The sequence below is a fragment of the Cygnus atratus genome, chromosome 19 (assembly GCF_013377495.2).
Source record: "Cygnus atratus isolate AKBS03 ecotype Queensland, Australia chromosome 19, CAtr_DNAZoo_HiC_assembly, whole genome shotgun sequence".
In the NCBI taxonomy this organism is placed as follows: domain Eukaryota; kingdom Metazoa; phylum Chordata; class Aves; order Anseriformes; family Anatidae; genus Cygnus; species Cygnus atratus.
The window spans coordinates 5,593,746-5,620,965 of NC_066380.1; the positions used below are offsets into that span (position 1 = coordinate 5,593,746).

Sequence of the window (27,220 nt, forward strand, 5' to 3'; positions counted from 1 at the left end):
GACACCTCTGCTCCCACGGAGGGGTCCCGCTGGCGACAAGACCCCGGCGTCCTTCGGCAGCACTCAATCCACTACAAACTTCACAAAGCCCGGCGTGGGGAAGCGCTCGGCCAAGGCGCGGAGGAAGAGCAAACAAACAAGGCAGGAATAAAGCCCGGCGCTCAAGGAGCAGCCCCAGCGCGTGGCTGGTTTTATTTCCTTCCCCACTTCTCCTCCGGCCGACCACCTTTTTAATGATTGCATTTCACTCGTCGGGGCCCCGTAACAAAGCCATCACCTCTGCGCTGACTCTGGGAGACGAGTTACAATTACAAATTACCACCACAATTAGCGGTGGTTCTTAGAGAAATTAGAAAGGGGAGCGGGAGGCCCACATGCGATTGATTGCTATTCATTCTGCTTCGCGGTGACCTTGCTCTGAAGACGATGATATTCCTTTAGCCTGGAAACCAGATTAAAAAAAAAAAATTAATTGTAAATTAACAGTAATAACACACATTTCCTTTCAATTAATTTAAGCAGAATGAGGAGGGCGTGAAGAGCAGGCGTTTGTTAAGGCCTGTACAGTTTAATTATTTTTTTTTCTCCATGAGATAATGTAATTAATTTATCTTAGAGGGGTGGGGGGACATCAAGTATCGGGGAGAACAAAGCAGTTAACAGGCAATGGAAAAATTAAGAGCCCATTATGTAAATGCAGCATGTTTTACAGCATTTAGCTGGGGGAGGGGGGGGGAGGTACCGCGGGGTCTGAGAAGTAAGTAAAATAACGAGGACGGATGCTCGGGAAGGCTGTAATTAGGCAGGGCTGGGGCTCGGGGAGGCTGTCAGCGTCCTGGCGGTCGGTGGGGGCTTGGGGCAGGGCTGAGTCCTGAGGGGGTGGAGGGGAGGACACAGGGAGCACCCCCCCACCGACCTCAGCGAGTTGATGTTGATGAAGCCGGTGGCGTCGGCGGGCTCGTAGTCCCCTTGCACGTTCATGCTGCGGAGAGAAAAGCAGTGTCACCCATGTGGGGACTGGGATTTGGGCTGTGCCTGTGCACCGGAGGGGATGCTGGAGCTGCTCGGCCATGAGCGACCAGGGCATGGCACATCGCTGCACCATGAGCACACTCGCCGGGCACCCCAGTGCCCCACTGCAGCCCCAAATGTCCCTCCGGGGTGACATCTGCCACGTGCCACCCTTTGCACCTCCTGCATCGAGCAGCCACGCTGTGTCCCCTGGGTGCTGCCAGCCCCAGGGACATCCCCGTGGCCGTCCCGCTCCGGGCAGGGCACCGCGGCCCCGGCACATCCCCTTCCTTCCCCACAATCCCAGCCCTGATGGCTTCCCACTGCCCCCCAAACCACGTCTCGTTTCCCAGAAACTGCAAACCTTAAAGGAGGGGGGGGGGGGGGGGGGGGGGGGCGAGGAAAAAAAAAAAAAAAGAGTTTACAATGATTTTACCTCCCCTGACGGGCTACAGAAAAACCTCTGTGCTTTTATTTTTGCTCATTCGAGTGGTTCTGACCTGCTCTATAATTACGTTACTTTCTACCTACTGTGCAGAGGCATTTCCACACAGCTCTGCCTCTCACAGCTTTCTCTCGGGTTCCTGTGACGCCGTCACTCAAAGGCTTTCAAACCAGCGATGTAGAAATCAAAAAGAAAAGGAAAATGGTTGGAGACGCAGGGAGAATAAGTGCCCCTGCTTTTCTCTCCTCTCTTTTCCCTCAGTCCCACCCCCCTCCATCCTCCTTTTTTTTCTTCCTTCTTTTTTTTTTTTTTTTTTAACTTTATTCATTTAATCTCTCCAAGTGAGAGTGCGAAGCATAATGAAGGGTTGGGATGGATTATTAGGAGCTGTTGATTTTGAGGGGGAGGGAAAGGGGGAAAAAAAGCCAGAGAAGAGAAAGAGAGAAGATAATTTGACATTTACTCTGACTGATCTAAACTCATTCGGGTGTATTTATGGCTTATAAAGTGTTTAGAGAGATTGAAAGGGGCTGAGGGAGGGCCGGGGAGGGGGGTGAGCGAGCAAGCGAGAGAGAAAACAACGCGAAGAAAAGGGAAAAGCCGGAGGAAAAAAAAAAAAATAATATTGACTCCAAAACACGGCTCGTGCTTGGCTGGGAGGAAACCACGGGCCGTCACGGGTGGCCTGGTGGAGAGGTGAGGGATGAGATGGGATGGGATGGGACGGGACGGGACCCTCGGAGACCCCGTCCCCACTCACCTCACCAGCTCCTCGTTGTACAGGGACCGCGGGGACGCCCTGCCCAGGACGGAGACGTGGCCCTTGAAGACGGAGAGGCGCACGGTGCCCGCCACCGCCTGCTGCGAGCGCGCGATGCAGTGCCGCAGGAACTCGCACTCGGGGCTGTGCCAGAAGCCTGCGGGCACGAGGCAGCGTCAGGGGTGGGATGGGGAGGTTGGGGGGGCTCCCCGGGGGACGTGCTTCCCCCACCAGGCTGGGTCTTTTTAAGGGAAGGGATGAGTTCCCGGGACGGGAAAGGGGGAAATGAGGTGCTGGGATGGGCAGGTTCAGCTCTGAGCTATGGGGGCCTCGTGCATCCCCTCGTGTGTGTCCCATCCCCTCAGAGGCCTCAGCCTCCCCGTGGGTGAGAGGAGATGGAAATCACCTGCTCGATAAAAGGCACTGTGGGCATTTTCCTTCCGGTTCCTCCAGATGGGGAGCGCTCACAGGATTTCAAAGCCTCATCAAGTTATGACAAAAACACCTCCCAAAACCCAGCATCTTGGAAGGTCAGGTGGAGATGGAGGGGTGGATGCAGATTTTGGCCTGCAGGAGCAGTGTGGGCTGGGGAGGGGGGGGGGGGGTCACCACATCTCAGCCCTCAGGATGGGGATGAGCTGCTGTCCCCTGGGACAGGCAGGGATGGGAAAGCCCCAGTGGGATGCAGCATCCCAAGGGGCCACCCCAGCCCCTGGCTCCCACCAGGAATCACCACCCCCTGTGGGGTGCTTCCCTCACCGCCACTTTCAGGGCAGTTTGATTTTCTCCTCCCATCACTGAACCCTCCTTGGAGCGTGGGGTTTGGGGGACATCAGTGCCCATACAGGGCTAGCCACCGTCCTGTTCTCCACCTAACCCCAACCATAGCAATCAGCCCCCTTCCTGCCCCCCCAGCATCCCAATCTGGGCGCTGGGCTGACACACACACTGTGTCACATTCCCCCAAAACCAGCCCCGGGGAGCAGCCAGCAGGGCAGGCGGTGGCACGGCCACGAGCCGAGGCCACCAGGAGCACACAGAGGGGCCGTGGCCCTGCTGCTCCTCCTGTGCACCCTCCTGTCACTAAGAGGGGTAATTAGCCAGGGAGCCCTCCAGACCTGGAATAAAGCCTGGGAGATAGAGAGGGAGATAGAGGGGGAGAGAGAAAGAGCCTATTCACCGCCCTCTGGCCATCCCCGGGTTTTATCTCTCCCATCTCCCTGCCTGCACACCGGTGCCCTCTCACCTTTCCTTTCCCAGCTGGGATTCGGGCTGAGGCCATTAAAGAAACAAACCCGGGCTTTTGTTGGCTCCCTGTGCCGGCCTCCGTGCAAGGTTTTGCAGTATTTTCCATCCTTTTCCCTGCCTCTGCTGGGATAAGGTGCTGGGAGGTGGGTACACAGCTCAGGTCTGGGGATATAACTGGTGCTACGTGGGCCTGAATGGGCTGGGCACTTGGGTGAGCATCCCGCTTCTCACCAGCAAAACCATCCCCGGTGCCCTGAATCCCTTCAGCACCACCAAAGGGTGCAGGGCCCCCTTCCTTGCACACAAGCAGCTCCACCAGCCGAGCGAATAAACCCCTCTTCTAGGTAAACACACTTCAAATAAAACTCTTCAAATGCCAGGGCTGACGTAGGGCTGTTGCATCCCCACGACAGGAAAAAAAAAAAAATCAGAGACACGTTGAAATAATAACCAGGTACTTAAATGCTGGCTCTGGCAGCTCCAGGTGCGATGAAGCCCCCTCCCTCCTCGCCCCTCACCGCCCACGAATTCCCCCCGTGCAGCGATCCGTCCTAACGCCCTCCTTGCTTTGTCAGCCCCGTCCTGCCCCAACCATCCCAAAACCACGGCGTGCAGGCACACAATGACATTTCGGTACCTGCGGGACCGACTGGCTTCAAAGCCAGCCCTCCGCAATGGGATCAGTGGGGATGGGGGAAGGCAAAGGCTAATCCTCCCAAAATCAGGGAATAGTTTCAATAACGAGGTCTCGCAGGATGGCCAGCTTGAGAGCCTGGCTGCCAGCGGCCACCCGGGGCCAGGAGGGACCTTGCAGTGCATTGGGGCTCATGCAGGTGAGCCGAGGGATGGGAGGAGAGAAAAATGGGACCTCGAGGACAATGCTCAGGTGTCGCTTAAGTCTGGGTGTGGACCGAAGGACCAGAGCCTAGCAGCTAAACCTCATGTGCTCGGTGTAGCACAAGCAGGTGGCACTGCCAGCCAGCCCACGTGGCTGCAGCTCTGCATTAAAACCCAAACACAGGACACAAAAGAGCTCTGCCAGACTCTGCTAGCTCTGAAACCAGCTCTGCACACGCCAGCTCTGCTGGAAGCCAACCTGCAGCCTGCATGCCTCCAGCCTTCCCCATCCTTCCCTGCCCCCAGCTCCCCTGCAGATGTGCCCTCGGCTGCTTTGCCAGCGCTAAACCACTCCAGGATAATTCCTGGTGTGCTCAGAGGACTCGCAAAGGAGCCACGAGATGCCCCCAGGCTGGGTCTGCCCCTTGCTCAGGTGGGGCAGGAGCTGCAGGACATCCCGGAGCCCCTCGCCCAGCCGCAGGAGCAGACCCTGTGAGTGGTGGGGATGGAGAAACAAATCCCCCAGCACCCGCATGGCTCTTTCATCTCGTGCTTTCACAACAGCGAGTGTTTAGGAATAAATAGTTCTATGCTTAAGCTTAAAAAAGAAAATAAATAAAGGTGACGTGGCGCAAAGTCTATTAAAACCAGCCACGGGCTGGTGCAGCATCAGGGAGCACGTGGAAGCAGGGGCTGCGATTCGAGGGGAAGGCGGCGGTGGGAAGTCACCGGCTGCGCAAAGCCAGGTGCTGCTGTGGCCCCAAAATCAAACGGGATCAGCATTTAACAGGCACTGCTGTTTAATAACAGCAGCCGAGAGAAACTCAGACCACGCATGTGGCTGAGCAGCCCCACACCAAAGCCTCCGCGTGCATCCCAGGAGGAGGGAGAAGTGCATCTGTCCCTGTCTGCGGGTCCGAGCCAGCGTCCCCTTGTCCCTTAGTGTCCCCATCACCCCCTGGCCCTGCCGCACTGAGCAGTGCCACTGTGTGGGTGTGCGCAGCACAGCACGGCCTGGGGCGGGGGGCTGAGGGAGGTTGGGAGGGGGCTGTCACTGTGCCCTGCTCACTGCCCTGGTGCGAGGGTGCTGGGGGAAAAGGACAGGGGAAGGTTCAGCCACGAGCGAGCAGTGTGGGGATGAGGGTGGGTGCTGTAGCTGGGCGTGCTGCCTGGGACAAGCTGATGGCACCAGGCTCGGGGGGGATGCCAGGAGCATCCCCCACCAGCAATCCCTTGTGGAAGGTGGCATCACCTCCCGCCAGCAGACGTGGAGCCCTTTTACCCCAACATCAAGCAGGGTGTGGGGATGGGATGCTCTCCAGACCACGGAATCGCAGAACCCCAGACCCATTTGGGTTGGAAGGGACCTTAAAGATCACCAGGACAAATCCCCCTGCCATGGGCAGGGACACCTCCCACTGGACCAGGTGCCCAAAGCCCCATCCAGCCTGGCCTTGAACCCTTCCAGGGATGGGGCACCCACAGCTTCCCTGGACACGAGCAAACCCCTCTTTTTTCCTCATGACTATCCTCGACAGCCACATCCGAATTTTGTCACCCTGTGGGTGGCAGCAGGGGATGTCAGGGGACACGGTGGCAGTGGGGCACGATGCAGGGCCTTTACGTACCATTGTACACCAGCTCGGAGAATTTCAAGGAGAGCCCCTGTTTGATTTTCCGCACTTCCCGGTCCATGGTGAAGGCCTCGATATCTAAATGCGCGTGGTATAGGATCGTCCCCGCTGGGGTCTCATAGATACCTAGCCATTTTTCCAGGCAGGGGGAAAAGCAGAAAAAGAGAGAGAAACGAATGAGACCAAAACTGTCAGCAAATGACAAAAAATAATGACTTGGCTGACAGAAGGAGCTGTGGTCGAGCGCATTCAGTCCCAGCTTGCTGTAAAATGCATCTGTCATTATATTCATGCTGGGGCCGAGACAGTCCACTCCGCACCTTGCGGAGAAAATTTCTAGATTCCCCTCTTTGAAGAGGCACTCTGACGAGGCTAAATGACAGGGTTTGGGAACCGATCCCCCCACCGATCCGTGCCCAACGGTCTGCCGCTGAAAACCTGTAATTAAGCGAACGACGCGGGGCACAGGCGCGGAGGGCCTGAAATACCCTCCTCTCCCCTTGGCTGCCAAGCCAGACCCATGCTGCCGCCACAAAGAAATAAGGGCCAAGAGAGCAGCACCTCATCCGGGGCTGGCAAGACCCCCCCGGCTCCTTCCCACTCGCCTGTGGGTGCAGGAGGAGCAGGGAAGGTGGTGGGATGGAGGGCAGGGGAATTATTGCGGGGTCGGGGGGCAAAGGGCATGGGTAAGGCATGGAGGGAGAGCTGCTGCCTTTGTCCCGGCCACTCGGGGTTTGTGTGCCACGGAACGGGTTTAAATCTTGTTTAAATATGACGGCGGCCACGCGGGGCTTTTGCAGACACCTCCTGCCCCTGCCCAGGGTGGTTGCAGGGTCACGTCCCTGTCCCCTGCATGTGGGGACGGTCCCCTCTCCAAGGGGGCACCCGCACTATGGCGCGGCCCTGGGAATGGCAAAGGGCACCCGCACGCTTTGCTGGCATGCAGAGAGGCAAGCCCGAGTCCCTGAAAAATAAAATTCTGAGGTCAGCAACGATGGAAGGTAGAGGAATGCTGCCTCCAAATCGCCACGTTGCCAAGAGCTGCCGTTGGGCAGCTTCAGGGAGCTTTGTGGTGCTGGGACCTGCTCCCTGCCCTGCCTTCGTCCCTGCCACGGGGCGCACAGCTCAGGCACCAAATTCCCCAGGCCCTTCAATTAAAGGGCTGGAGGAGAAGAGCCCCCTGCCTTTCCTCGGCACAGCCATCAGCCCCAGGACCCCCACGCAGGACAGTGCCCATGCTCACACCACAGTGGGCACAGCTCTTGTTCTGGGGGCTCGAACCCCCAAACTGTGTTCACAAAACCTCATCCCCACCAGGCTCCTATGAACTCAGCATCCTCCAGGCATGGGACAGGACCTGACCAGCCCCACGGGGGCCAATTCCCTCCTGTTGGACCACACAGCAGTTCCACAGCCCCATCCCCGGGGGCTCCCCAAGGACTCATCCCCACGCGCACAGCCCCGCACGGGGCACCACACTAACATAGGGGCTCCAAACCCCAACTGCATGGGCAAGCCCCCCGTGGACACAATTAACATCCCCTCTCCTTCCCCTTAACGCTAATTTGGGCTGACCAAAGGTTCAGTTTTGCCTCCTGCCCCTCTCCACCCCCCCAGCTCGCCCCATCCGAGCGGTGACAGCGGCACGGGGACTGCAGTGCCGGGAGGGGAGGTGACAGCCGAGCTCCCGGAGACACCTCCGGAGTGACACTCGCAGCGTCTCCAAGCGTCTATTTTCATCTCCCCATGTTTACAGGAAAAAGACAGAGGTGTCAGCAATGCAGGCTGCCGGAGCTGCAATCACCCCGCAATTACCGCTGGGGAAGGGGGGCCAGGGGGGGGGCAGCCCCGCAGACAGCTGCTGCTGCTTAAAATTTTCTAATTTGGAAGCTCAGCTCTCAGCCCACCTCCAGCCCGGAGCCTTCGCTGCACTGAGTGTGGGTGGCAGCCCGGTACCGATGCTCGTGGGACAGGACCTGGTGTAGGGGAGGGTGATGCCACCCAAATCTCTGCCCCCCCGGGGCAAATATTTGCAAAGTGGGTGAAGGATTATGAGAGCAGGGTGTGGGTTCAAGCAGGGCTTGCTGCTTGCCTCCTGCGTCGGCGTGGTGCCTCATGGCCTCGCTGGACGCATTGATGGGGGGGGGGGGGGGGGGGGGGCGAGAAAAAAAAAAAAAGAATAAGAAAAGAGAGGAGAAGCCGCAGCTGAACAGAGCTCGGCTCTTTTGGCAGCGGCCGTCCCCTCCTTCCTGCTTCCTCCCCACTGATTTCATTTACTCCACTTAATTAGCCCCCCTCCAGAGTTAAAAAGATAATTTGGTAACGAGGATGGGAACAGGCGCAAGGGGCAGGGAAGGCTGGCACTCACTGCCCTGCCCCATCAGCCCCCGTCCTCCCACTAAAACAAACACCTCGAAATCCAGTTAACAGGGCTTAAAGGGCTGGCGCGGGCAAGCTCGGAGAGCCCCTCGCCCATTAGTCCTTAACGAATTTCAATTAGGAGTTTAGTAAAAATCAATGCAAATGAATTTCCCCTTCCCAAACTGTGCAGGTTCAGGAGGTGGCGGCGAGGAGGGAAGGTGGCCCCGGCAGGGCTCGTGGGGACCTCAGCTGCCCCCGTGGCCACAGGCAGCCCCAGCGCCGTGCCCGTGCCTCAGTTTCCCCTGGTGAGCGGAGATCCTTGGGCTAAAGGGGTCCTGGTACTGCCCCAGGACCCCGCAGAGCCCCGAGCTGGTGCCACCAGCAGGGTCACCACGTCCCATGGGATGTTATGGGATTGTCACCCGTTAGCCCTCTTGGCGCTCACCCCATCTGGGGTCCAAAATACTACCAAAAGTGGCTCCTGGCCATGCAGTATTAGGGTCACCCCCTGCACCCCAAACCCACCGGCAGAGGCAGGTACCAGCAGCACCCCTCTGCTCCAGCCCCATCCCCGCAGGGGCTCCACTCTTCCCAACATCTTCTGCTTCCCCTCTCCCTCTCGCAGCGCACCCTGGCAATCGCGGGAAACAAGAGGAGCAAACTGGGGGCAGGATCCTGCTCAAAGCGAGGGGGGAGAGCCCAGGGCAAAGGCTCGTCCCCCCCCCCCCCGCCCCGTTGTCCCCAGAAACCCGGTCCTCACCCACCAGGCAGCGCTGCTGCAGAGCCCTCCTCTGCCAGCACACCAACACGGCAGCGATCGCTCGACAATGTCACGCAGGAGACAAACATGACAGTTAAATGTGGTTTAGAGAAATTATTAAATGCTGCAAGGGTCACTAGAGCATGTCAGCGGCTCTTTGAAAAAAAAGGAAAAAAAGGAGATTTTGACAAATTACTCAGCATCCTGCATGCAAATGTGCAAGCTGGTGCGTGTGGTTTGGGGGTTGGTTTTGTGTTTTTCTTTTTTTTTTTTCCTCTCCCTTCTTTCGGTTTTAATTTGATTCTCCAAATTCACACCGAATGATTTGGGGTTTTGTTTCTCACCTTCCATGGCTGATGCTCTGGCAAGGCACCTGGTGCCCCGCAGCAGGGGCTGAGCGCCGCCGTGGAGCCTTATCAAAATATTTGCTCGTGCCCTGCCACAGAGGGCAAGTTTAAAGAAAGGGAGCCTCTAATTAGGTATTAATGAGATTTAAAACAAAAGAGCAGGGACAAGGAAGGGGAAATGATGATGAGCCGTGTCGTTACTCTGTTCTACCAGGGGCAGCTCGCTGCCTCCAGAGGTTTCCGATGGAGCTGATCCCCAAGGGTGATCAATACTCAGCCACAGCCCACAGAAGGCATAAATAAACCAAGGGACCAGCTTCCAAAAAACTTGGTGACTTGTGTTTGCCTCCCATGCTTTGTCCCTGTGTCGCACAGCCCTGTACCAGCACCCTCCCACGGGAGCTGAGGCTCACCCACCAAGCCCAAAGCGTGGCAGTTTTCCCCCCGGGCCAGGTGCCACCCCCAGCCCTGGGGTCCCTGGTGGCACTGGGACCCCCGGGGCTGGTGCAAACCATGGCACTGGCAGTGAGGGGACAGCTGCCTTCATTAAAAACCAGTAAGAAATCCTCATAACGTCCAAATCCTGCATAAAGCTGAAGGAAATGGAGCAGGTAAGGGCTGCCAGCATGGCCAGGACCTGAGCACCACAACGATGCTGAGCATCAGCGAAGTCCCACCAGCGTTTTCCTCTTTTTTGGCTGTTTTTATGGCTGGGACAGCACCGTGGGCCGGTGGCCACTCACCTCTGGACTTCATCCCGACGAAGCGGTTCTCCACGATGTCGATGCGCCCCACGCCGTGCTTGCCCCTGCGGAGGAGAAGGGCGGCTGCAGCCCCCGGCGGGGAGGTGGCAGGGGGACAGCAGGCACAAACCCCAAATAACAGCATAGGTACCCCTGAGCAGGGCTGGCAGTGCCTGGTGGCATGGTAGGGATCCCCCAGGTTGGAGGGGTGAAAGGCAGATGTGTTTTTTTTTCTTTTTTGCCTCCTCTTAGCTCTGCCACCCTCTCCCATCCTCGTCTGCCGTGGGCAGAGCCCCATGGCACTGGGGCCAGCGGAAAATAAACCGGGCAAGGGGATGGGCACTGGGGACTGGCGATGCTGCAGCTGCGCTCGTGATGGCCAAAATCATTTAAAAACCACTTAATTAACATTTAAAAGGAGAACTACATGGCAAAGCTCAGTCCCATTCAGCTCCGCGGGGTGTAAAGGTGGAGGCACAGAGGAGGGCACCATGCACTGGGTGGCACTGGGTATTCCAGGAGCGCCACCCTGGCTCCAGACACAGGGCAGGGTGGTCCTCGACCCCTCAGGGCACACAATAAATGCACGGGGAACAAAATCCTAAATCCTCCCATGCTCCCAGCCTTGGCACCAGCATGGCACAGCGGGGACAGCCCCGTCACCACCAGGGACGTGCCCGCCCGCTTCCAGCCCAAACTGGGGACCCCGGGGCACTCACGCGATGTCGTTCAGGTACACGAACAGCTCCAGGGCCGAGCGGCGAACGGCCCCGTCCCCGACGTTGGTGACCTTCACGGGGACACCTGCGGAGGCGGGAGAGAGGTGGGCAGGATGAGGCCGGCGACGGCAGGATCCCCTCCCGGCATCACCCCGCGCGCGCTAAGTAGACGTGACAGATATGAACTCTAAATAACTTCTTAAAAAGGCATATCCAAGCTGCTGCCCGGGGGGAGCGAGGGGGGGGGGACCCACCTCGGGAGAAAGGCGAAATAAATAAATAAAAAAGGCCATAAAAATGTCCCCCCCGCCACCTCCACCCCTCTCTTTCCCTTCTCTTCTTTTTTAGGGCCTGTGAAATTGCAACCAGGCCCTTAACTAATTGAATTTCACGCTCGGCAATTGTCTTAGGGCGCAGCACCTTCTGTCCCACCAGCCCCTGGCAGGGGGCTGACAAACGAGCCACCCGCCGCCGGGGGGGGGCACACGCACGCACACGCACGCACACGCACCCCGTGGCGGGACGCTCCCTGGGAATTCATTATTGCACCTTTTTTTTTTTCCCTCTTTTTTTTTTTTAATTTTTAAAGGGCCTGGGTGGGAGGGAGGAAAGCCGGGGAGGGGGTGGTGGGGGGAGGCTGAATAGAAAAAAGAGGCATTTTCTTGAGCAGTGTGAAATGAGCAATAAATGTATTAGGAAGCTGACAAGGGGGCTGCGGGGCCCACAAAGAAAAGCGGCGCGGAGTTGGAGGCTAATCTCCCCTCCATCTGCCCTTCTCATTACCATCGGGCGCGCTCTCGGTTGCCAATCAGCGCTCAATGCCTCCCTTTCTAGCCTTTATCACGGGGCGCCCGCGAGAGCCGTGTCTGCTGACGGGCTCTGTCAGCTTCCCCCGGCCTAAACCCCCCTCTCTTCGCCAGGGGTTTATAAACTCGGTTGTAAATTGCTATTAAATGTAAGTTGCGGCAATAATGAACCTTAAGCCGCTTCTCGCCCGGGCCCCCCCTCGGCGCCCTCCCCTCGCCCCGGCTCTTTCTATTCTCGTCCTTCGCCGGGGCATTGGCCGGGGTCCGCGCGGCGAAGAGCCGACATTGTCGGGGCTGTTGTTGGCGAAAGCTGCTTAGCCTTTAAAATAGTTAATAATTAGATTAAAACTTCAAATAAATTAACTAGGGGCTGAATGGGGAGCTGGGAGGGGGGGCTGCGCCTGGCGGGGAGGAGGATCGGGAAGCCGGAGCCGGGCTCCCAGCCCCGGGGGCTGCGGGGAGGAGGTGGCACCTAGGAGCAAAGGGGTGGCACGGGGACACCCAGGGGTGGCGGGGGTGGGAGTCCCCTGTCCCCTTGCCAGGCTCTGGGTATGGGAAGGGGTGACCCCCCCCGTGATGGCAATCCCATGGTTGGCCCAAGTCCTGGTGGAGCACCAGCATCTCCTCCCCAGCTGCGATGCTGGCCAGGGCCACCTGCATGTCCCCAGGGCCACCTGCGTGTCTCCCCAGGGCCACCGGCACCCGCTGCACCAGGATGCCCAGGGAGGCACCTCTCTGCCTGCAGGGGGGTCCCAGTGCCACCAGCCAGAGCCCCATGGGACAAGGAGTCACAAGGGACATGCCCAGGCCCCCTGTGCAGAACCCCAACGTGCTCCAAGCGCTGCACCAAGCTGCTGTGCGCCGAGTCAGGGCTCATCCCACCTCCACCCTAGGGATTCTCCAGGCTCACCGGGGAGCAGGATCTGGCCCTAAAAGAGGAAAAATCACCAAGGGCGGGCTCGGGGGAAGCTCTTACCCTTCTCAAACTCGATCTCCAGGACATCTGGGGTGTCGGGAGAGGTGGCCGGGTCGCAGGTCTTCGTGTAGAGGCCGGGGGGAGCCTGATTCTGCAAGGGGGGGGAAGACAAGGGAAAGTCAGTGCCATTGGCACAGCCAACATCACCAGCGTCCCCAGACCTTGGCACGCTTCACCCACCACCCCCCGTCCCCATCCCAAAGCGAGGGGGACGCGGCGAGCGCCGGCACAAAGCAGCGCCGGAGCTGGCAGGGGCCCCGGGAACAAAGGGACCGGGGAAATCAGACAATTTTTCCCCTCAACTTGATCTCATCTTTTTCTTCGACGCCCCCACAGCTGGAGGTGGAATAGCTGCGGAGAAGCAAGTCAGGCAGGGAAAAGTGCGACTTTTTTTCGGTCAGCGCAGAATAAGCCGGGCTGCGGCCCCGCCGCAGCCCGGCTTATTCTGCGCTGACCGAAAAAAAACGAATGAGGAGGCCTGACCCCAGCAGGTGCTCTAGTCGCATGGGCTCTTTCACGGTGTCCTCGAGGTTAATACACACGGGGGAAAAATGGAGGAACAAAGCAAAAACCCATTTCAGAGCGCATCAACCTTTATGTATATTTTCCCCCAAGATTTGTCGCAAAAGAAGCATCTTATCTCCGCTAGAGCTGGGCCGCTGGGGTGACGGCGGGGAATTGAAGCACGTACCAGATGAAGGAGGAAAAAGTAATAATAATAATAATAATAATAATAAAAAGCTTTCTGTCCCGGAAAGCAAATGCTTTGCAATTTAGCAAAGCTAAAGCATCCCTCGTGGCTGCTGCCCCATCCAGGTGGGGACCACGCTGTCACGGTCACTCGTGTTGGCGACACCGCCTCTTGTCCCCTGTGCCACCAGGGAGGGGACCCCAGCAGTGCCCACAAGCAGCCTCCGTGCTGGGAAGGGGAAGAGAGGGAAACTGAGGCACAGAGCGACCCAGATACCTGCAATAGAGGAAAAAAAGAAAGGCGGCACCAAAGCCAGCTTCTGCCAGCCAGTGGCAGCCACACTGAGCCCGAAATGCTCACCCAGCCACAAAACCCGCAGGATTTGGTCAAAACAGAGGGAACATTTCCAAAGGAAACCCGTCCATCTGCACATCAACCTCCTCTCTTTGCTTTGCTCCACGTGGCTCATTGGAGCATCCCCATTGCTGTGAGAGGCTCCAGGCCTCTTTCTACTGCCCCATTCAACGCCAGGTGAGCAGGAACATGAAAATAATCCCAAAAGCCCCAGTCAGCTTCCCACTCCAGGATCATCCAGCTAAGTCCCTGCCATGCACAACACCCCATGTTCAGGCAGCTGAGGGTGGAGTTTCTCCAAACGGAGCCTCTCCTGAATGTTTTACATGGTGATAAATCAACATTTCCCCCCAACAGGTGAGAGCTGGAGCCCCCCAGTGCTGGGTCCTGCCTGCAGCCAGCCCTGAGCGCAGCCTCTCCTGCTCACATCTCCTCCCTCCTGCTCCTCGCCACCGAGCAAAAATGGATGAGGTAGAAAACAGGTTAAAAAAAAAAAAAAACAACAACAAATAAAGTGCAAAAGGAGATGCTTGAAAAAAAATTTTTTTTGAGGGGAAAATTAATTTCCCTGTGGAATTTCCACCTAAAATTTAAGACATGGGAAATAGTTTTTGGGGTGAAAACCCCCCTTTACTTTTGACTCCAACAAATCGCCGAGCCCGGCCATTCTCAGCACCCCGTCCTCCTGTCCCAGGAGCACATCCCAGGGCACATCCCACTGCCCTCCCGCCGTGCCCCGTTTGTGCCCCTTTCTCTCTTTTTTACACAACACACACGCGCGCGCCTCCCTCGTGCCCCCCAAGCGCGCGCACGCACGCACGAATTACACGGGCTGCGGATTTCAATTTTACATCAGCTGGCCTCTCCTAGCCCTGATCATACTTATTAACTAGAGAAACCCGCTGGAGATGATGAAAAACTTGGAGTTCAAAAGGAAGGATGGGGGGCGAAAAATGGAAAGTATTAAAAACTGTTTACTAAACATTGGAAGTCAAAGTCAGGTAGTTTCCAATTTTCTAAGCCAACTATGAAAACCCCTATTAGATAAAATAACTAAATAGAAATAAAAGTGACATTTGGCTTGCATTCCATCATTACGGTGCGAGTCTGTCCTCTTTTTATTCTCTCTCCTAAAAGCACAGTTCAAATGACAAATAGTTTGTTGCAGTGTATCAATGCCTCCTATTTATCCCTCCCCGCAGGGGGGCTAGTCCTGCAATGTCATCTTTAAAGGGGAGAGAGGGAAAAAAAAAAAAAGGGGAAAAAAAAAAAAAGGAAGAGTGTGTGGAAAGAGAGAGGGAGGGGGGGAAGAAAGAAGCAAGAAAAACGGGGCAAGAAGAGAAGAAATTGGAAGCAAATGGTCCATGAAGTAAACCATGATGCAGAGCTATCGATGCCGCAAATGGTTTATTCATCCGGCTGATATTGTTGTGCCCGGGACTGAATGAACTCTTTCAGAGTGCCATATGAAGTTAAAGCAAGTAAATTTCTATCTTTCTCCGCATTAGCTGCCTCATTGCCCTTCAATCGGGCCTCACAGAGGCAGAAAATAGCTCAACCATCTGCTTTCAAATCCCTCCCTTTGGCAGGTCTCCGGGCTTTGGGAGGGGACCCTGCCGCGCCTGGCACCCCGGCCACCCTCGTCCCGGGCTGGGAAGGGGCCGGCGGTGCCACCACGCTCAGCAGAGCCCTGTCCCGGCACCCGTGGGGGGAGACGTGCCCCTGACCCCTGGCTGCTTGCTCGGGGTGTGGGGGGAATGGTCTGTCCTCTCCTAAAGGGACCCCATTTTCCGAGCTGCCTTGGGACCGAAAGGCAGGGTGTGGGGTGACCATGGGGATGGGGGTCCCCGGTGGGGCACTGCAAGGGGGAAGGTGCCCCTCTAGAGGACACCGAGGGGGGAACAGGATGCCGTCCTCACCTTCCTCATCCTCGTATCCCCATGCTCTAGGTGCATGCCTGCCCATCCGGGGGCTGCTGGGCACCAGGGGTCCCTCTGCACACCAGGGGTCCCTCTGCACACCAGGGGTCCCTCTGCACACCAGGGGTCCCTCTGCAGCTCTGCCGGCCTCTCCCCACGCCCCCACGCTAATTAGAGCTGATGGAGAGCTGAAGTGGCCACCGAGCATCACAGCCGCAGGAGCACTGACACAGCGGGACCACGAGGCTGCAGCCGTGCTGCCAGGAGTGATGCACAGCGCCCAACCCCACGGGGACCCGGCGGTCCCACGGTACCATCAGGGATGCCACTTTTAATCCATTGCTTCGCCCCAAACAGATGAAGTGGAAGCAAAAGGGGCCGTGCAGGCTGCAGGCATGGTGTGGGAGCAGCCTGGACCCCTCCATCCACCCCAGTGCAAAGAGTGGGGCAGCCCCGCTCTCCACCAGCACCTCATCTGTCTCATTGCTCCCTTATTGCCTCCCCGTGACATTTTCCCCTCCGCTGTCACCCTGAAACTGTCCCATCCCTACTGACGCCGGCGGCAATTAACGTGCCGGGAGAGGCAGTGGGGCCGGGTGGGCGGCAGGGTCTCCCTGCTGCACGAGGCCCGCCGTGAAATTGCCAATTAGGCTGCAAATACACGAGACGCCCTCAGCCCTGTAGCTGCCACCCGCCCGTGATCGATTACCTTGGGGTTCTCCAGGATCCCGGCTTCGTAGCTGCGGCAGGCAGGGAAGGAAAGAGAGAAAAAAGTCACTGCAGCACCAGCATCCAGTGCCCAGGGACCTGCCGGCAGCAGGGCCACCCCAAAGCACTGCCACCGCCCCATGAGGATGGGGGTAAATAGGTTTTAGGGCTCTCCAGAGCTTTTAGCAGCAATCCTGCAAGGAGTGTTTGGCTTGGGAGAGCCCAGGAGCTGCCACATGGGACGCGGATGGCTCTGTAGGTTTAGGAAAGGAGGTTTTGGGGCCAGCCTTGTCCAGCTTGTTGTGGCTCAGGAGGACTCAGGCTCTCCGCTCTGGAGGTGTGAAGGACTGTACTGGTCACGCAGCGGGGGACATGGTGGCCCCAGGCTCTGTGTCCTTGCCCCGCAGGAGCTGCCTGACTGCTCACCTGATGTGCATGAGGTTCTCATCCATGCTCCAGGGTGTCTGGGGCGTCACAGGCACCGGGATCCCGTGCTTCTGCAGGGAGAAGGGAGAAACGCTCAATTAGCCTGTGGGGCGAGCCAGCCTCTGAGACCAGCACAGGACCCGGGGGGCTCAGCCCCAAAAGCACAAAGGCACAACCCCACGGGTCGTGGCAATGCCTCTGACCCTGCGTCCCATCAGCTCCCCCCTGATGGGCACATTGGGGACATGGTGCCCCAGCCCCACACTGTGCTGCCGGGAGGGGAACGGCTGCCCCAGCCCCGCCACGAGCAGATGGAGCACCAAGGCATCCTTTAACCAAACTGATAGAGATGTCAGCAATTTGTGCTTTTTTTTTCCCCAGGTCCAGGTCAACTCGTTCCCCCGGCTGGGCTCCTCAGCGACGGGAGGTGACTTGGGGACACGTCACCAGCACCACAGGATGCTCTCCAGCCTTCGACAGCATCGATGCTCTGCTGGGAGGGGACAACACCCGTATCCCCACAGCCTCATGCCAACACGTGCACACACAGCCTGGCACAGGTCCCCAAATCCACGCACCCCAGGCTCACATCGCCCTGGCACAGCGGTGCCCGTGGCCCTGCACCAGCTGCCTCCCCGGCACAGCGCACGGCACCGAGCCCAGCTCCCTAACAAGGTCACCGGCGCACTCAATTATCCGCTGACATTTCAATGGGGGAAATTGCCTGTGAAGACGAGGTGAGATCACAGGGGAATTAGCGGGAGAGGTGATGGCAGTGAGCTGCAGCAGCCTGAGCCCTCGGAGACGTTGCCCAGCCAGCGACATCACGCTCCTGCTGCACGCGAGGCTCCCCGCGCCCCAGCTCTGAGGCTGGGATTGAGGGTTTGAGGATGGGTTTGAGGGTTTGAGGCTGTGGATCCGGGATCTGGCTGTGCCTTGGTGTGTTCCTGTAGCCCATGCATCTCCCTGGGGCTCCTCTGCTGCTCGACTGCAGCACGGACGCCACCAAGAGCGGAGGAGCGGGGTTTGTTGGAAGTTCTTTGTTGGTGGGGAAAAGGGGAAGGAAATGTTTTTGCTTGTTAAAGCACGGTCCTCAACCTACCCCCCAAGAGCACAGCAAGGTGCTGAGATGCCTCCTAAAGCTGCAGAGGGACCAGCTCAGCCCCACTGCCAGAGCCAGCGGGGACATTGCCCCGGGTACAGGCCATGGTTCTCCACCCTCCCGTCCTAGGCTGCAGGGATGCTGGGCAGCCTCAGCACCTCAGCCCAGTCCCACCCGCAGGGCTGCAGGTGAAGGGTGCTCTGCTGCCCACGGAGCCTCCTGGGAGGGCAGGCAGGGCGCATTTGCACTTCAAATGGCCTCCATGCCACAAGCTCTGACTTGCAGAGAAGGCAAAGAGCAGCTTGCTGGGCGCAACTGCTGCTGCTCTGCTGGTTTCTCCAGGTGAGAGTAGGAAAACACCTTTCTCTGTCCTGTCCTATGGACACACAGAGCTGCGCATGCCTTTCACCCCCCCACAAAAGCCCTACGCCAGCAGTGCCCTGGCCACACGCAGAGGGCAGAGAGTGAGGGCTGGGAGCGCAGACCTCAGCCCCAGCTGGGGACCGACCGCAGCACAGGCACGAGCGCAGTGCCACGCTCCCATCAGGACCTGGCCCTTGTCCTCATCCCAGAGGCCTCCCGCATATTGGCAGGGGACATTTCACCTTAATTAATTAATGCTGAGATCCTTTTATCCTGGGGGGGCATAATCACAGGCTCTCCCCGTTCCAATATTCACATCCAGCTCACCAAGACTCACCACTTCCTCTGTCGGACCTGAATGCCCGCAGGACCATGAGCCACCAGCCCTGAGAGAGACCCTTTCCCTCCCACTGCTGCTCCTCCTGGCAGCCTGGAAGCCTGTGCTTATGGGGCCATCCCCTTCACACCCCGATTTTCCACGTGAGCACTTCAACTGGGATCCTCAGCATCTGGACCCATGAACAAGCGGCCACCAAGCCCAGGTGGCCTCTGCCAACCGTGCCACCACCGAGCAGAGAAGCGGCTTCAGGCCACAAGCCCAGCTTGTTCAGCCTCGCCCTGCCCAAGGCCAAGCACCCGGGTGCACCCAAGATCTCCAGCTCCTTCATTAACACCTTTCAGCCCCACGGGTTGCAGGCGCCGCACTGCAGCAGCTTCTTGCTGAAGCAAGGCAAGAGCTGCGCTGCAGCTGCACGGATCCCCGCTTCCCCTGGCAGCATCCGAGCCCCAAATGTCATTGCCTTGTGCCCTCCCTAAGCACCGAGGTGAGAACATCCAGGCACTGAAAGGATCTGGCTGTGTCTCCCTCCTCCGGCACATGAAACAGAAAAAACCCTGCCCTCCTTTTTTATTTTCATTTTTTCAAATGCTGAGCATCACCAGAGGCCACGAGGTACTGCAAACCCTCAACCCCAACCTCTTCTCTTTGAGCAGGGCCCCAACCTATTTCACTTTCCTTTTTTCCCCCCCTTTTCAAATGAAAAAAAAAAAAAAGAAACCCACAACAAAACCCAAACCCAAAACACATGTTCCATTTTCCCCATATAATAAAAACGCCGCGCTCTTAATAACTCCCCTATTTGACAATTTGTTTGGCAACATATGGAAAGCTCTCGTAAACTCGCCCCTCCGCAATACAACAACAGATGGCAAACACAATCCTCAACACGCCGCTCCCGGCGGCCCCGATGTGCTGCGGAGGGCTCCTCGCCCCGCGCCGTGGCCCCGCACCTCGCCTTCCCTGCGCCGCCAGGCAAGCCTAGACGGCAGCTATTTAAAAACCGAAGCAATTTTCTGGTTTATGCACAGCGCTGCCTTTTTCCCTTTTGATTGATTGAGCCGAGTTGTCAAGCATTTCCATGAAGTCGCTAAAAAAGAAAGGTACCCTGGTGGGCACGTAAAAACCTGATGCAAAACTTCTAATATGTTTTATTGCAACTTGTACTTCAAAAAGGAAGAGACAACAAAGGCGAGCGGATTTGCTTTGTCTGTTATGCAAGTCGCCGAGCTGGGACCTGTTTCCTTGGAAAACGGGTTACAATTAGCAGGCAGGTAATTACGGGCTTTTTAGAAAGGAGGGAGGAAGAAGAAAATATAAGGGGGAAGAAAGAAAACCACCCTAGGAAAGCCCATCACGGTGCTGCAGCGATGCCAGGTGGGGCTGGCTGCGGTGAGCATCCTACCTGGGCATAGTCCATCAGCTCACGACGCCCGGGGAAGCGCTGGTAGAACTCGGGCAGCCTCCACGGTGCGACGACCTGGCGGCAGGCAGCAGCATGAGGCTTGCAGCCCCCTCTCGTGTCCCCCCCCCCGGGCAGCCCCCCAGCTGAAATCGAATCTCCCCACACCAGGGTGGCGTAACCCAAACCCTGACCCCAACGAGGTGCTGGGTGCGAGGGGGGAAACAGGGAGCATCGATCATCCCGCAGCTGCCATGGCACTGTTTGCTCAGTGGCCTGGCGGTGTTTGGGGTAAAAGTAGGTCAATTAAGGATCATTACGGCCCCCTCAAATGCCAAAACGTTGCTCGGTGCAGCTGGCAGCTTGTTAAGGAGAGGCACGGCCTCTCGCATCGGTGTTAAAAGGAAATCCCCCGGGCTGCCTTACCTTGATGCTAGGGCACAGTGCGTAGCAGGTGAGCTCAAACCGAACCTGGTCGTTGCCCTGAAATGCAAGTGGAAATGCTGAGGGGTTGTCTGGGATGGGAGGTGGGTGTCCCACAGCGCGTCGTGCCAGTGGGGCACAGGATCCCATCCTGGTCCAGCCCATCCAGCACCTCCAGGAGAGGATCATGGCCTGGAGGTTGGAGGTGGAAGGAAAGACTGCACGTTTGGATTTGGGAAAAGAAACTGCAAGATCAGTGGGGGCAGTTAATAAAAGGGAGCATTGAAAATACAGGTGACAAAAGAGCAGCTCCTGGCTGTGCCGCAGCAGGAACAGGAGCAAAACGCCTGCAGCAGAGCGATGGAGACGCACCTCGGGGTGCAAGCTCCATCCAACCTGCAGTATGAACCTCTCTGGGAAACATCTCCCAGCGTGAAACACCCTGAGCTGAGCAGGGCGTTTATCCTCGAGCACAGAACCGCTTTGATACCACCCCAGACAGATCCGAGCACTGGGCACCGGTGCCAGCAGGAGCAGAGATCCCACTGAGCTGATCCCTGAGAGCTGAGCCTGAAGGTCTGGCCCGACCCAAATGCTCCAGTGAGCCTACGAAACCCACATCTGAGTATTTATTTCTGTGCACGCCTTAGAGGGGAGCTGGGGAAGGGAGGAAGAACTCAGTGGCCAGGAGGCTGCAGCAGCTCGTAATTAACTAGCTCCGAACCTCCCGTTATCTTAATTGGCCCACGCTGATGGGGCACTGCTAATGAGGCCAGGAAGTTAGGAAGGGACAAGCCTGGGGGTTATTAGCCCTTCCAGGGGAATAGGGCTCACCGAAGCCTATTTCCCACCAGCACCAAGGGGCGTAAGGACCTGCTCCCTCCTCTTGGCCCCAGCCTGAAGGATACATTTACGGCCGGGCTGCCAAATCCCCGAGGACTATTACACAGAGGCGAGCAGAGCCACCGAAGCACTCATTTCCCTTACAGGCCCCAAACAAGTCCATCTGCTCCAGCAGCGGGGACACCGCAGATGGCCCACTTTTAAGGCGCTGCGGGCTGAGCCGGGTCGAGTTACCCACGGTGCTGCCTGCGCCCGCGGCTCTAATGGCTCGGGGAGGCGGCAGAGCCCGGGGAGCAGCCCCCAGGGAGCCCGGTGCTGGTGATGCCCAGGGGTGCAGGGGACACAGGAGCATCAGGGTATGTTCAGCCTCGAGTGGGTGTTTTCATGAGGAGGGTGCTGGGCAAGGGTGAGATGAGAGGAGAAGGACGCAGGGAAAGCATCGTGGCAGGAACAAGAGTTATTTTGGCCAAGGAGCTCTCTAGACCCAGTGTGGGCATGCCTCTAGGCTGTCCTTGGTCTAAAGTCCCCCTTCCTGCAGGGCATCATGCCCCTTGGCTGTCCCCAGTCTGATGTCCCCCTCCTTGCAGGGCTCCTCCAGCATCGCTGGGGACCTCCAGTCCCAGTCCCCTTTACACCAAGACCTTGCAGGTGGGCCAAGATGGGATGGGTACGTGTCAGGGCCCTGCAGGATGGGGAGGAGGGGGGATCCAGCCACCCCTGGGTGCGTGCACAGCACCCGAGGGCCCTGCAGAACAGCCATGCAGGTGGCATCTGGTGATGGTGCCACCCTGAGTGTCCCCGCAGGGGATGGAGGTGCCAGGGGGGTTCCCCTGCTCTGGCTGTTCCTGGGGAAGTGTGACACGGTCCCGCGTGTCTCCCCCCCCCCCCCCCCCCCCCCCAGGATAAGGGATGGGAAGCGGTGGGGGGGGGGTCAGGTGGGGGGGCACCTTTGCTCGAATTAAACCAGGAGGGGACCAGCAGCGAGCTGTCCGTCTGCAGAGCAGGTGCTGCGCCCCGAGCATCCTTCCCACGGTCTCTGGCTGCCTCTAGTGGCAAACCCTCCTCCCTGCTGCCCGGCCGGCCGGCACGGCCACGGGGACAGCCGGTGACAGCCGGGGAGGGCTCGGGGTTTGCCCCAGCCCCTCGGGGGACAGGGGTGCCCTGTGGCCCCCACCCACCGATAAGGGGAACCCCGAAACCCCCAGCGCGGTGCTGGGTCCCCTCTGCAGCCTCCTCTCCTGCCCAGCCCGTGGCCAGGGCAGTTGTTTTTTTTTTTAAAGCTGCCACCCTCACTGTTGAAAAAGGGGGTTCACTATTGAAAATGGGGGATTTCTGACCTGCTGGGGACCCTGGCTTGCCACACAAACCTTCCCGCACGCTGCCAGGCTGAGGGAACCGAAATTGAGCAGGGAAAACCCAGAAGGAAGTGTCGCAATGGGGCTGAGCTCTGCAATCCCCCCGGCACCCACAGAACACCCCCAGCACCCATGGAGCGCCCCCCCCCCCCGCCAGCACCCATGTCTGGGCCAGACAAGCAGCCAGCCCCCCCACCAGCACCCCACGCCCCCCCCCGCTCCCCTCACCTTGCCCGTGGCCCCGTGGGCGACGTGCTGGGCTCCCTCCTTCTGGGCGACCTCCACCAGCCCGCGGGCAATGCAGGGCCGGGCCAGCGCGGTGCCCAGCAGGTAGCGGTCCTCGTACACAGCGTTGGCCTGCACCGCCGGCCAGATGAACTCTTCCACGAACTCCCTGCACACGTCCTCGATGTAAACCTGCGGGGACGGAGGGAGCCCCGCCATGGGAGGAGAGCCGGGAGGATCCGGCTCCTCCGGGGATTTAGGGTGGCACCCCGAAGGGTCCCTTCTGCTCCCCTCTCCTAGATGCTAAAGGGTTTTGCTTTTCCTCTGGGAGAGGGGCTGCTCGCTGTGGTGTCAGCACCATGCACACACTGATAAGGGGGTGCAGGGGGTCTCAGAGCCCCCGGAGGGAGGGATGCTGTTACCTTCTTGGCCCCCAGCGCCAGTGCTTTCTTTCGGGCTGCCTCAAAGTCTTCCTTCTGTCCAATGTTGGCCTGAAAGACGGAAAAGAATTAGTTTGAAAGCTTGCAAAAATTTAATGCATGCCCAGCCTGTGTGGAACATCACCTGCAGCACCACAGAAGCTGCACTGACCAGGCTCAGAGCCATCCGGGATGCCCAAGGCAGTGAGTTGGGGCCGTGCCACCCCACGCTAAGCCCCTTGGCTCTGCCCCAATGTGCTGCCCTCGTTAGCAAAGGGTCATTTGCCAGCAGGGACAGGCTGTGCCACACGGGGCTGGGAAGCTCAGCAGAGCAGCACCAGGGCCACCAGCACACTGTGCACCCCGCAGGGTGCTGTCATTGTCACCCACCCCTTGCCCCCAACCCCTGCCCGCCAGCACCCAGGGGCTCACCAGGTAGGCGACCACGTCGTAGCCCTGCTCCTTCAGCCACACCAGGATGCAGGAGGTGTCCAGGCCCCCGCTGTAGGCGAGGACGACGGTGCCCTTGGGTTGAGCCATGGTGCTGCAGAGCAAGGGGAAAGGGGTTTGTGTTGTGCTGCCCAGAGGAGGCTCTCCGTCCATCCTCTGGTTTGCTTCAAAGGTCCTCAGAGAGTTGATATTCCCAAATCCTGCCCCGAAGGTGAGGCTGATCTTGCTTGGCACAGGGGTGCTGCAGCCATCCACCGTGAAACCCTCCCCAGTGTCCCCTGAACTGGCCGTAGAGCCATCATGGTCCAGCTAGGAGCAGAGGGATGGGATATTCCAGCCAACACAAACATTACCCAGGGGATGAATAACCAGGAGGTGAGGAGAAGAGCTCCCTGCACGTTAAACACGGGGCCGGCAGCTGCTTCGGACAGTGGAGGAGCCCTTCGTGGTGCTGCCCGTGCTGGGATGAGCTGCCCAAATAAAACAAGGGCTCCCAGTGATGCTCAGCCAAATATCAGCCTGGGGAAAGCGAGCTGCAGGCAGCACAGGATGGGGCTCACCATGGCACAGGGGTACCGGGAGCCCCCCGAGGCTGCAAGGAGAAGGGATGAAGGCAAGAAAGAAGCTGCAGCACCCTGCCCATGGCCAGGCTGTGGCTCCCGGCAAAGGTGGGCACCCTGCCCTTGTGCTGGCTGGCACAGCACCCGCTGAGCACCCGGGGCACCCCGCAGCAGGCAGACAGCCACCGGAGCTGCCCCGTGCCTACCTTTGCTCCAAGGAGCTGCGGTGGCAGCCACCCGGCGCAGCCCTGCGACCTGGGGGGCCCGGCTCAGGCACGGGGGAGACAGAGGCTCAGGCACGACCCGGCACATCCCGGCCCTGCCGGGCACGTGAGCAGCACCCCCAGCTGCCCAGCTCAGCACCGGTCCAAAGTCTGATTAATAGTCATTGGGAGTTTGTCCTAATTGCACTGGCAGCGTGAAAGCTCTGCATGGGGATTCGGTGCCCCTCACCTTTTGGCTGAGGACATCGAGGACTTCAGCCAGCAACGGGAGATGGGAAAAGATTCAGCACCCTCGGCTTGGGGGGTTGGAGTTGTGCAGGGGGGATTTTGGGGGCCCCCAGTGGCTCTGCTGGCCATGGGAACGGGCCGGGGCTGTCCCGGCAGTCCCCGAGGCAGGCTGTGAACGCAGGGCTCCGCAGAGGCAATGCCAGCTGACCCTTGGCCGGGAAGGCAGACGGCAGAGCCGGCCAGATCCGATCCCCAGCAGCTTTTGTGCTCCTGCTAAGTCAGCACAATCCTGCTCCTGCGTTTACAAGGGGGGGAGCGCCCCGTGCCCGGCTCCCCCCAGCACACCGCTCCCAGCGGGCTGCACGTCCCCACGGTGCTTCCCTGGGTCCCAACAGCACCATGCAGGGCCAGCACCCAACAGAGCACTGCTCAGAGCCAGCTCAGCACCCTGGTGCAGGATCTGGCCTCACTGAAGAGCAGGGAGGTTTGACAGGCCCATAACCACCCCATAACCATTTGATTCGGCTCCCTAAGCCTGCCTGTGCCCATCAGGCTGCCTGTGCAGGCAACACCCAGCCTTGTGCAACCGGCGTTTCCACAACCCCTGGGCGGCTGGGTGTGGGCAGAGCTGGGTCCGTGCCCAGCACGCCCCGGCTCAGCCTTTCCCTTCCTCACCAGGGCATTTACAGGAAAGGCAAGTCGCCCTTCCCGAAAGGGGCCAGCCAAAGCACGACGCCGCATCTGGACAAATTCCCTCCTGTACCCCCAAACCTCATCCCCTCTGCAGCCTTTGGCGTTGCTGCTGAGGGGCACGCTTGGTCCACGAGCAAGCAGGGAGGAGGACAAAACACCTCCAAATTTTGCTCTCAGACCCATCGCTTTGCCCAGGGGCCCGGGCACCTCGCCTCTCCCCAGAGACACATCCTGCAGCCATGGGGCCACCCGCAGCTGCGGCCCCAGAAACATGGCTCCGTGCCCACAAGGAAGAGACAGCTTCAAAATTTCAGCGTTACAGGATAGTAAATCAAAGCAAACAAAGCTCAGGGAAGTGGAACATTTTGGGGCTTTCTCAGCCCTGATTACTGTGCTGCAGCAGTTTCCTTATGAGTTAGGTCACGCTTTGTACCGGAGCGGCTGTTTGCTCTGCCCCACAGGAATACCAAGCTGGTCTGTTTAAGACCAGCAAAAAATAAAAGGCAGCGGGGTTGGAATAAAAAGCTCGAGTTTCTGGCAAGGAGAGGAACTGCTTTCCCCCGGCGGGTGGGCAGAGCAGCCCTGGTGCTGCAGCTGGGACAGGCAGGCTGCGGGACAGGCTGCGGGGACGCGCTGCTGCCATTGGGATCAGCCTTGGCATCGCAGGCATGGGGGCCCCATCCTGCCCCCAGCACCCACAAACAGAGCGGGGAGGGCACTGGGGTGGTGCCAGCCGAGGTCCCAGCTCCTCTCCCTGGGGGTGGCCAAGCTGGGGAAGCTGTCAGGGTGGTGGGGATCACCCCAGAACTGAGCTAGAAGGGGCTTAGGAGCAGCCTGGACCCCTTTTAGGGATAAGAAGGGGCTGGGACCCCCCTGCCTGGTTAATTCTGCCTGGTTCTCCAGCACCACGGTGGCAGACACCTGAAGCTGGATGGAGAGGGGACAGCGAGGGGCAGGGGACAGCGAGGGGCGAGGGACAGGTCTCCCCAAGTAAAGGGCCCCCTTTCCCTTCCACCCCCCCACGCCATGCCTGCACTCACCCCCTCCGCAGGACCTGTGGGAGGCTGGCTGCCCTCGCTGCGTGTCCATCCTCCTCCTCCTCTTCCTCCTCCCTTATAGCCAGGCGTGGGCAGGCGGAGCTGCCGCAGGCCTGTCCCCTCTGTGGGCACCATCCCCAGGCGAGGCCCTGCCCTCATCCTGCCTGGGGCAAAACGGGGCAGGAGGGGGGGAACTCACACCTCCAGCCCCGTGGGATGCAGGATTTGCCCCGCACTGGCTCGCTGCGCTGCTCAAGGGGCTGACACCGGTGTCCCCCCTACTCCTCCTCAGCATCCATGCAGCTCCAGGGGGTGTCCCCCCAGGAACCCCCATGGCAGCAGCAAGCAGAGGGGAGCTGGTTCTCCTCAGTGGCTTCCTACTAGGCACAGCTCAGTGAAGAAAGGACGAATTTCTTTGAAACCCCTGGGAATGGAGGGTTGCAGCTCCCACGGAGCCTGGGGGCCAGGGGCAGGCAGGAGAAGAGGGGGCAGAGGGGCTGCACTCAGGGCAAAGCCAAGTTTCCCTTACAGGCATGCCAAGATCAACATCAGACCTCGCCCTCAGGTATGGGAAGCCCATAACCTGCAGGAAATGCATTTTTTGGGGCATCTCAGTATGAGATGAGTGTGAGCACCAGTGCTGGGCTCCTACAGCTGCACCCTCACGCCGGTACACAGCCCTCACCAAACCTAAGGACCCTTGGGCTCAGGTCTCTCCAGCCTGCAGTGTGATGGGACTGAAACAGCGTTTGGGGAACGGGCTCCACCTGCACCATGGCCCCAGGGGCCTGATCCTGCTCCCACTCACTGAGGG

General features: G+C 58.9%; 1 protein-coding gene across 1 annotated transcript; it reads right to left on the reverse strand.

The window, feature by feature from the left end:
* Positions 1–93: 93 nt before the first annotated feature.
* Positions 94–26,462, reverse strand: ASS1 (argininosuccinate synthase 1). The gene is made up of 15 exons (XM_035555007.2): positions 26,410–26,462; positions 23,647–23,758; positions 23,218–23,286; positions 22,799–22,987; positions 20,376–20,432; positions 19,953–20,027; positions 16,746–16,816; positions 16,321–16,351; positions 12,648–12,738; positions 10,866–10,950; positions 10,147–10,211; positions 5,930–6,061; positions 2,217–2,373; positions 917–982; positions 94–442 (listed from the first exon to the last, which is right to left on the reverse strand). The coding sequence occupies exons 2-15, from the start codon at positions 23,752–23,754 to the stop codon at positions 388–390; spliced, it is 1,251 nt and encodes a 416-aa protein (XP_035410900.1). The 5' UTR covers positions 23,755–23,758; positions 26,410–26,462; the 3' UTR covers positions 94–387.
* Positions 26,463–27,220: the final 758 nt, after the last annotated feature.

Bases quoted from the DNA above. Each gene is read 5' to 3' on its own strand.
- ASS1 (XM_035555007.2), bottom strand. From the start codon at position 23,754: ATGGCTCAACCCAAGGGCACCGTCGTCCTCGCCTACAGCGGGGGCCTG. The intron at 22,988-23,217 runs GTAACAGCATCC...CCGTCCCCGCAG, and splicing joins TGGCGCTGGGGGCCAAGAAG to GTTTACATCGAGGACGTGTG. The intron at 20,028-20,375 runs GTAAGGCAGCCC...GCCTGCCGCCAG, and splicing joins CACTGTGCCCTAGCATCAAG to GTCGTCGCACCGTGGAGGCT.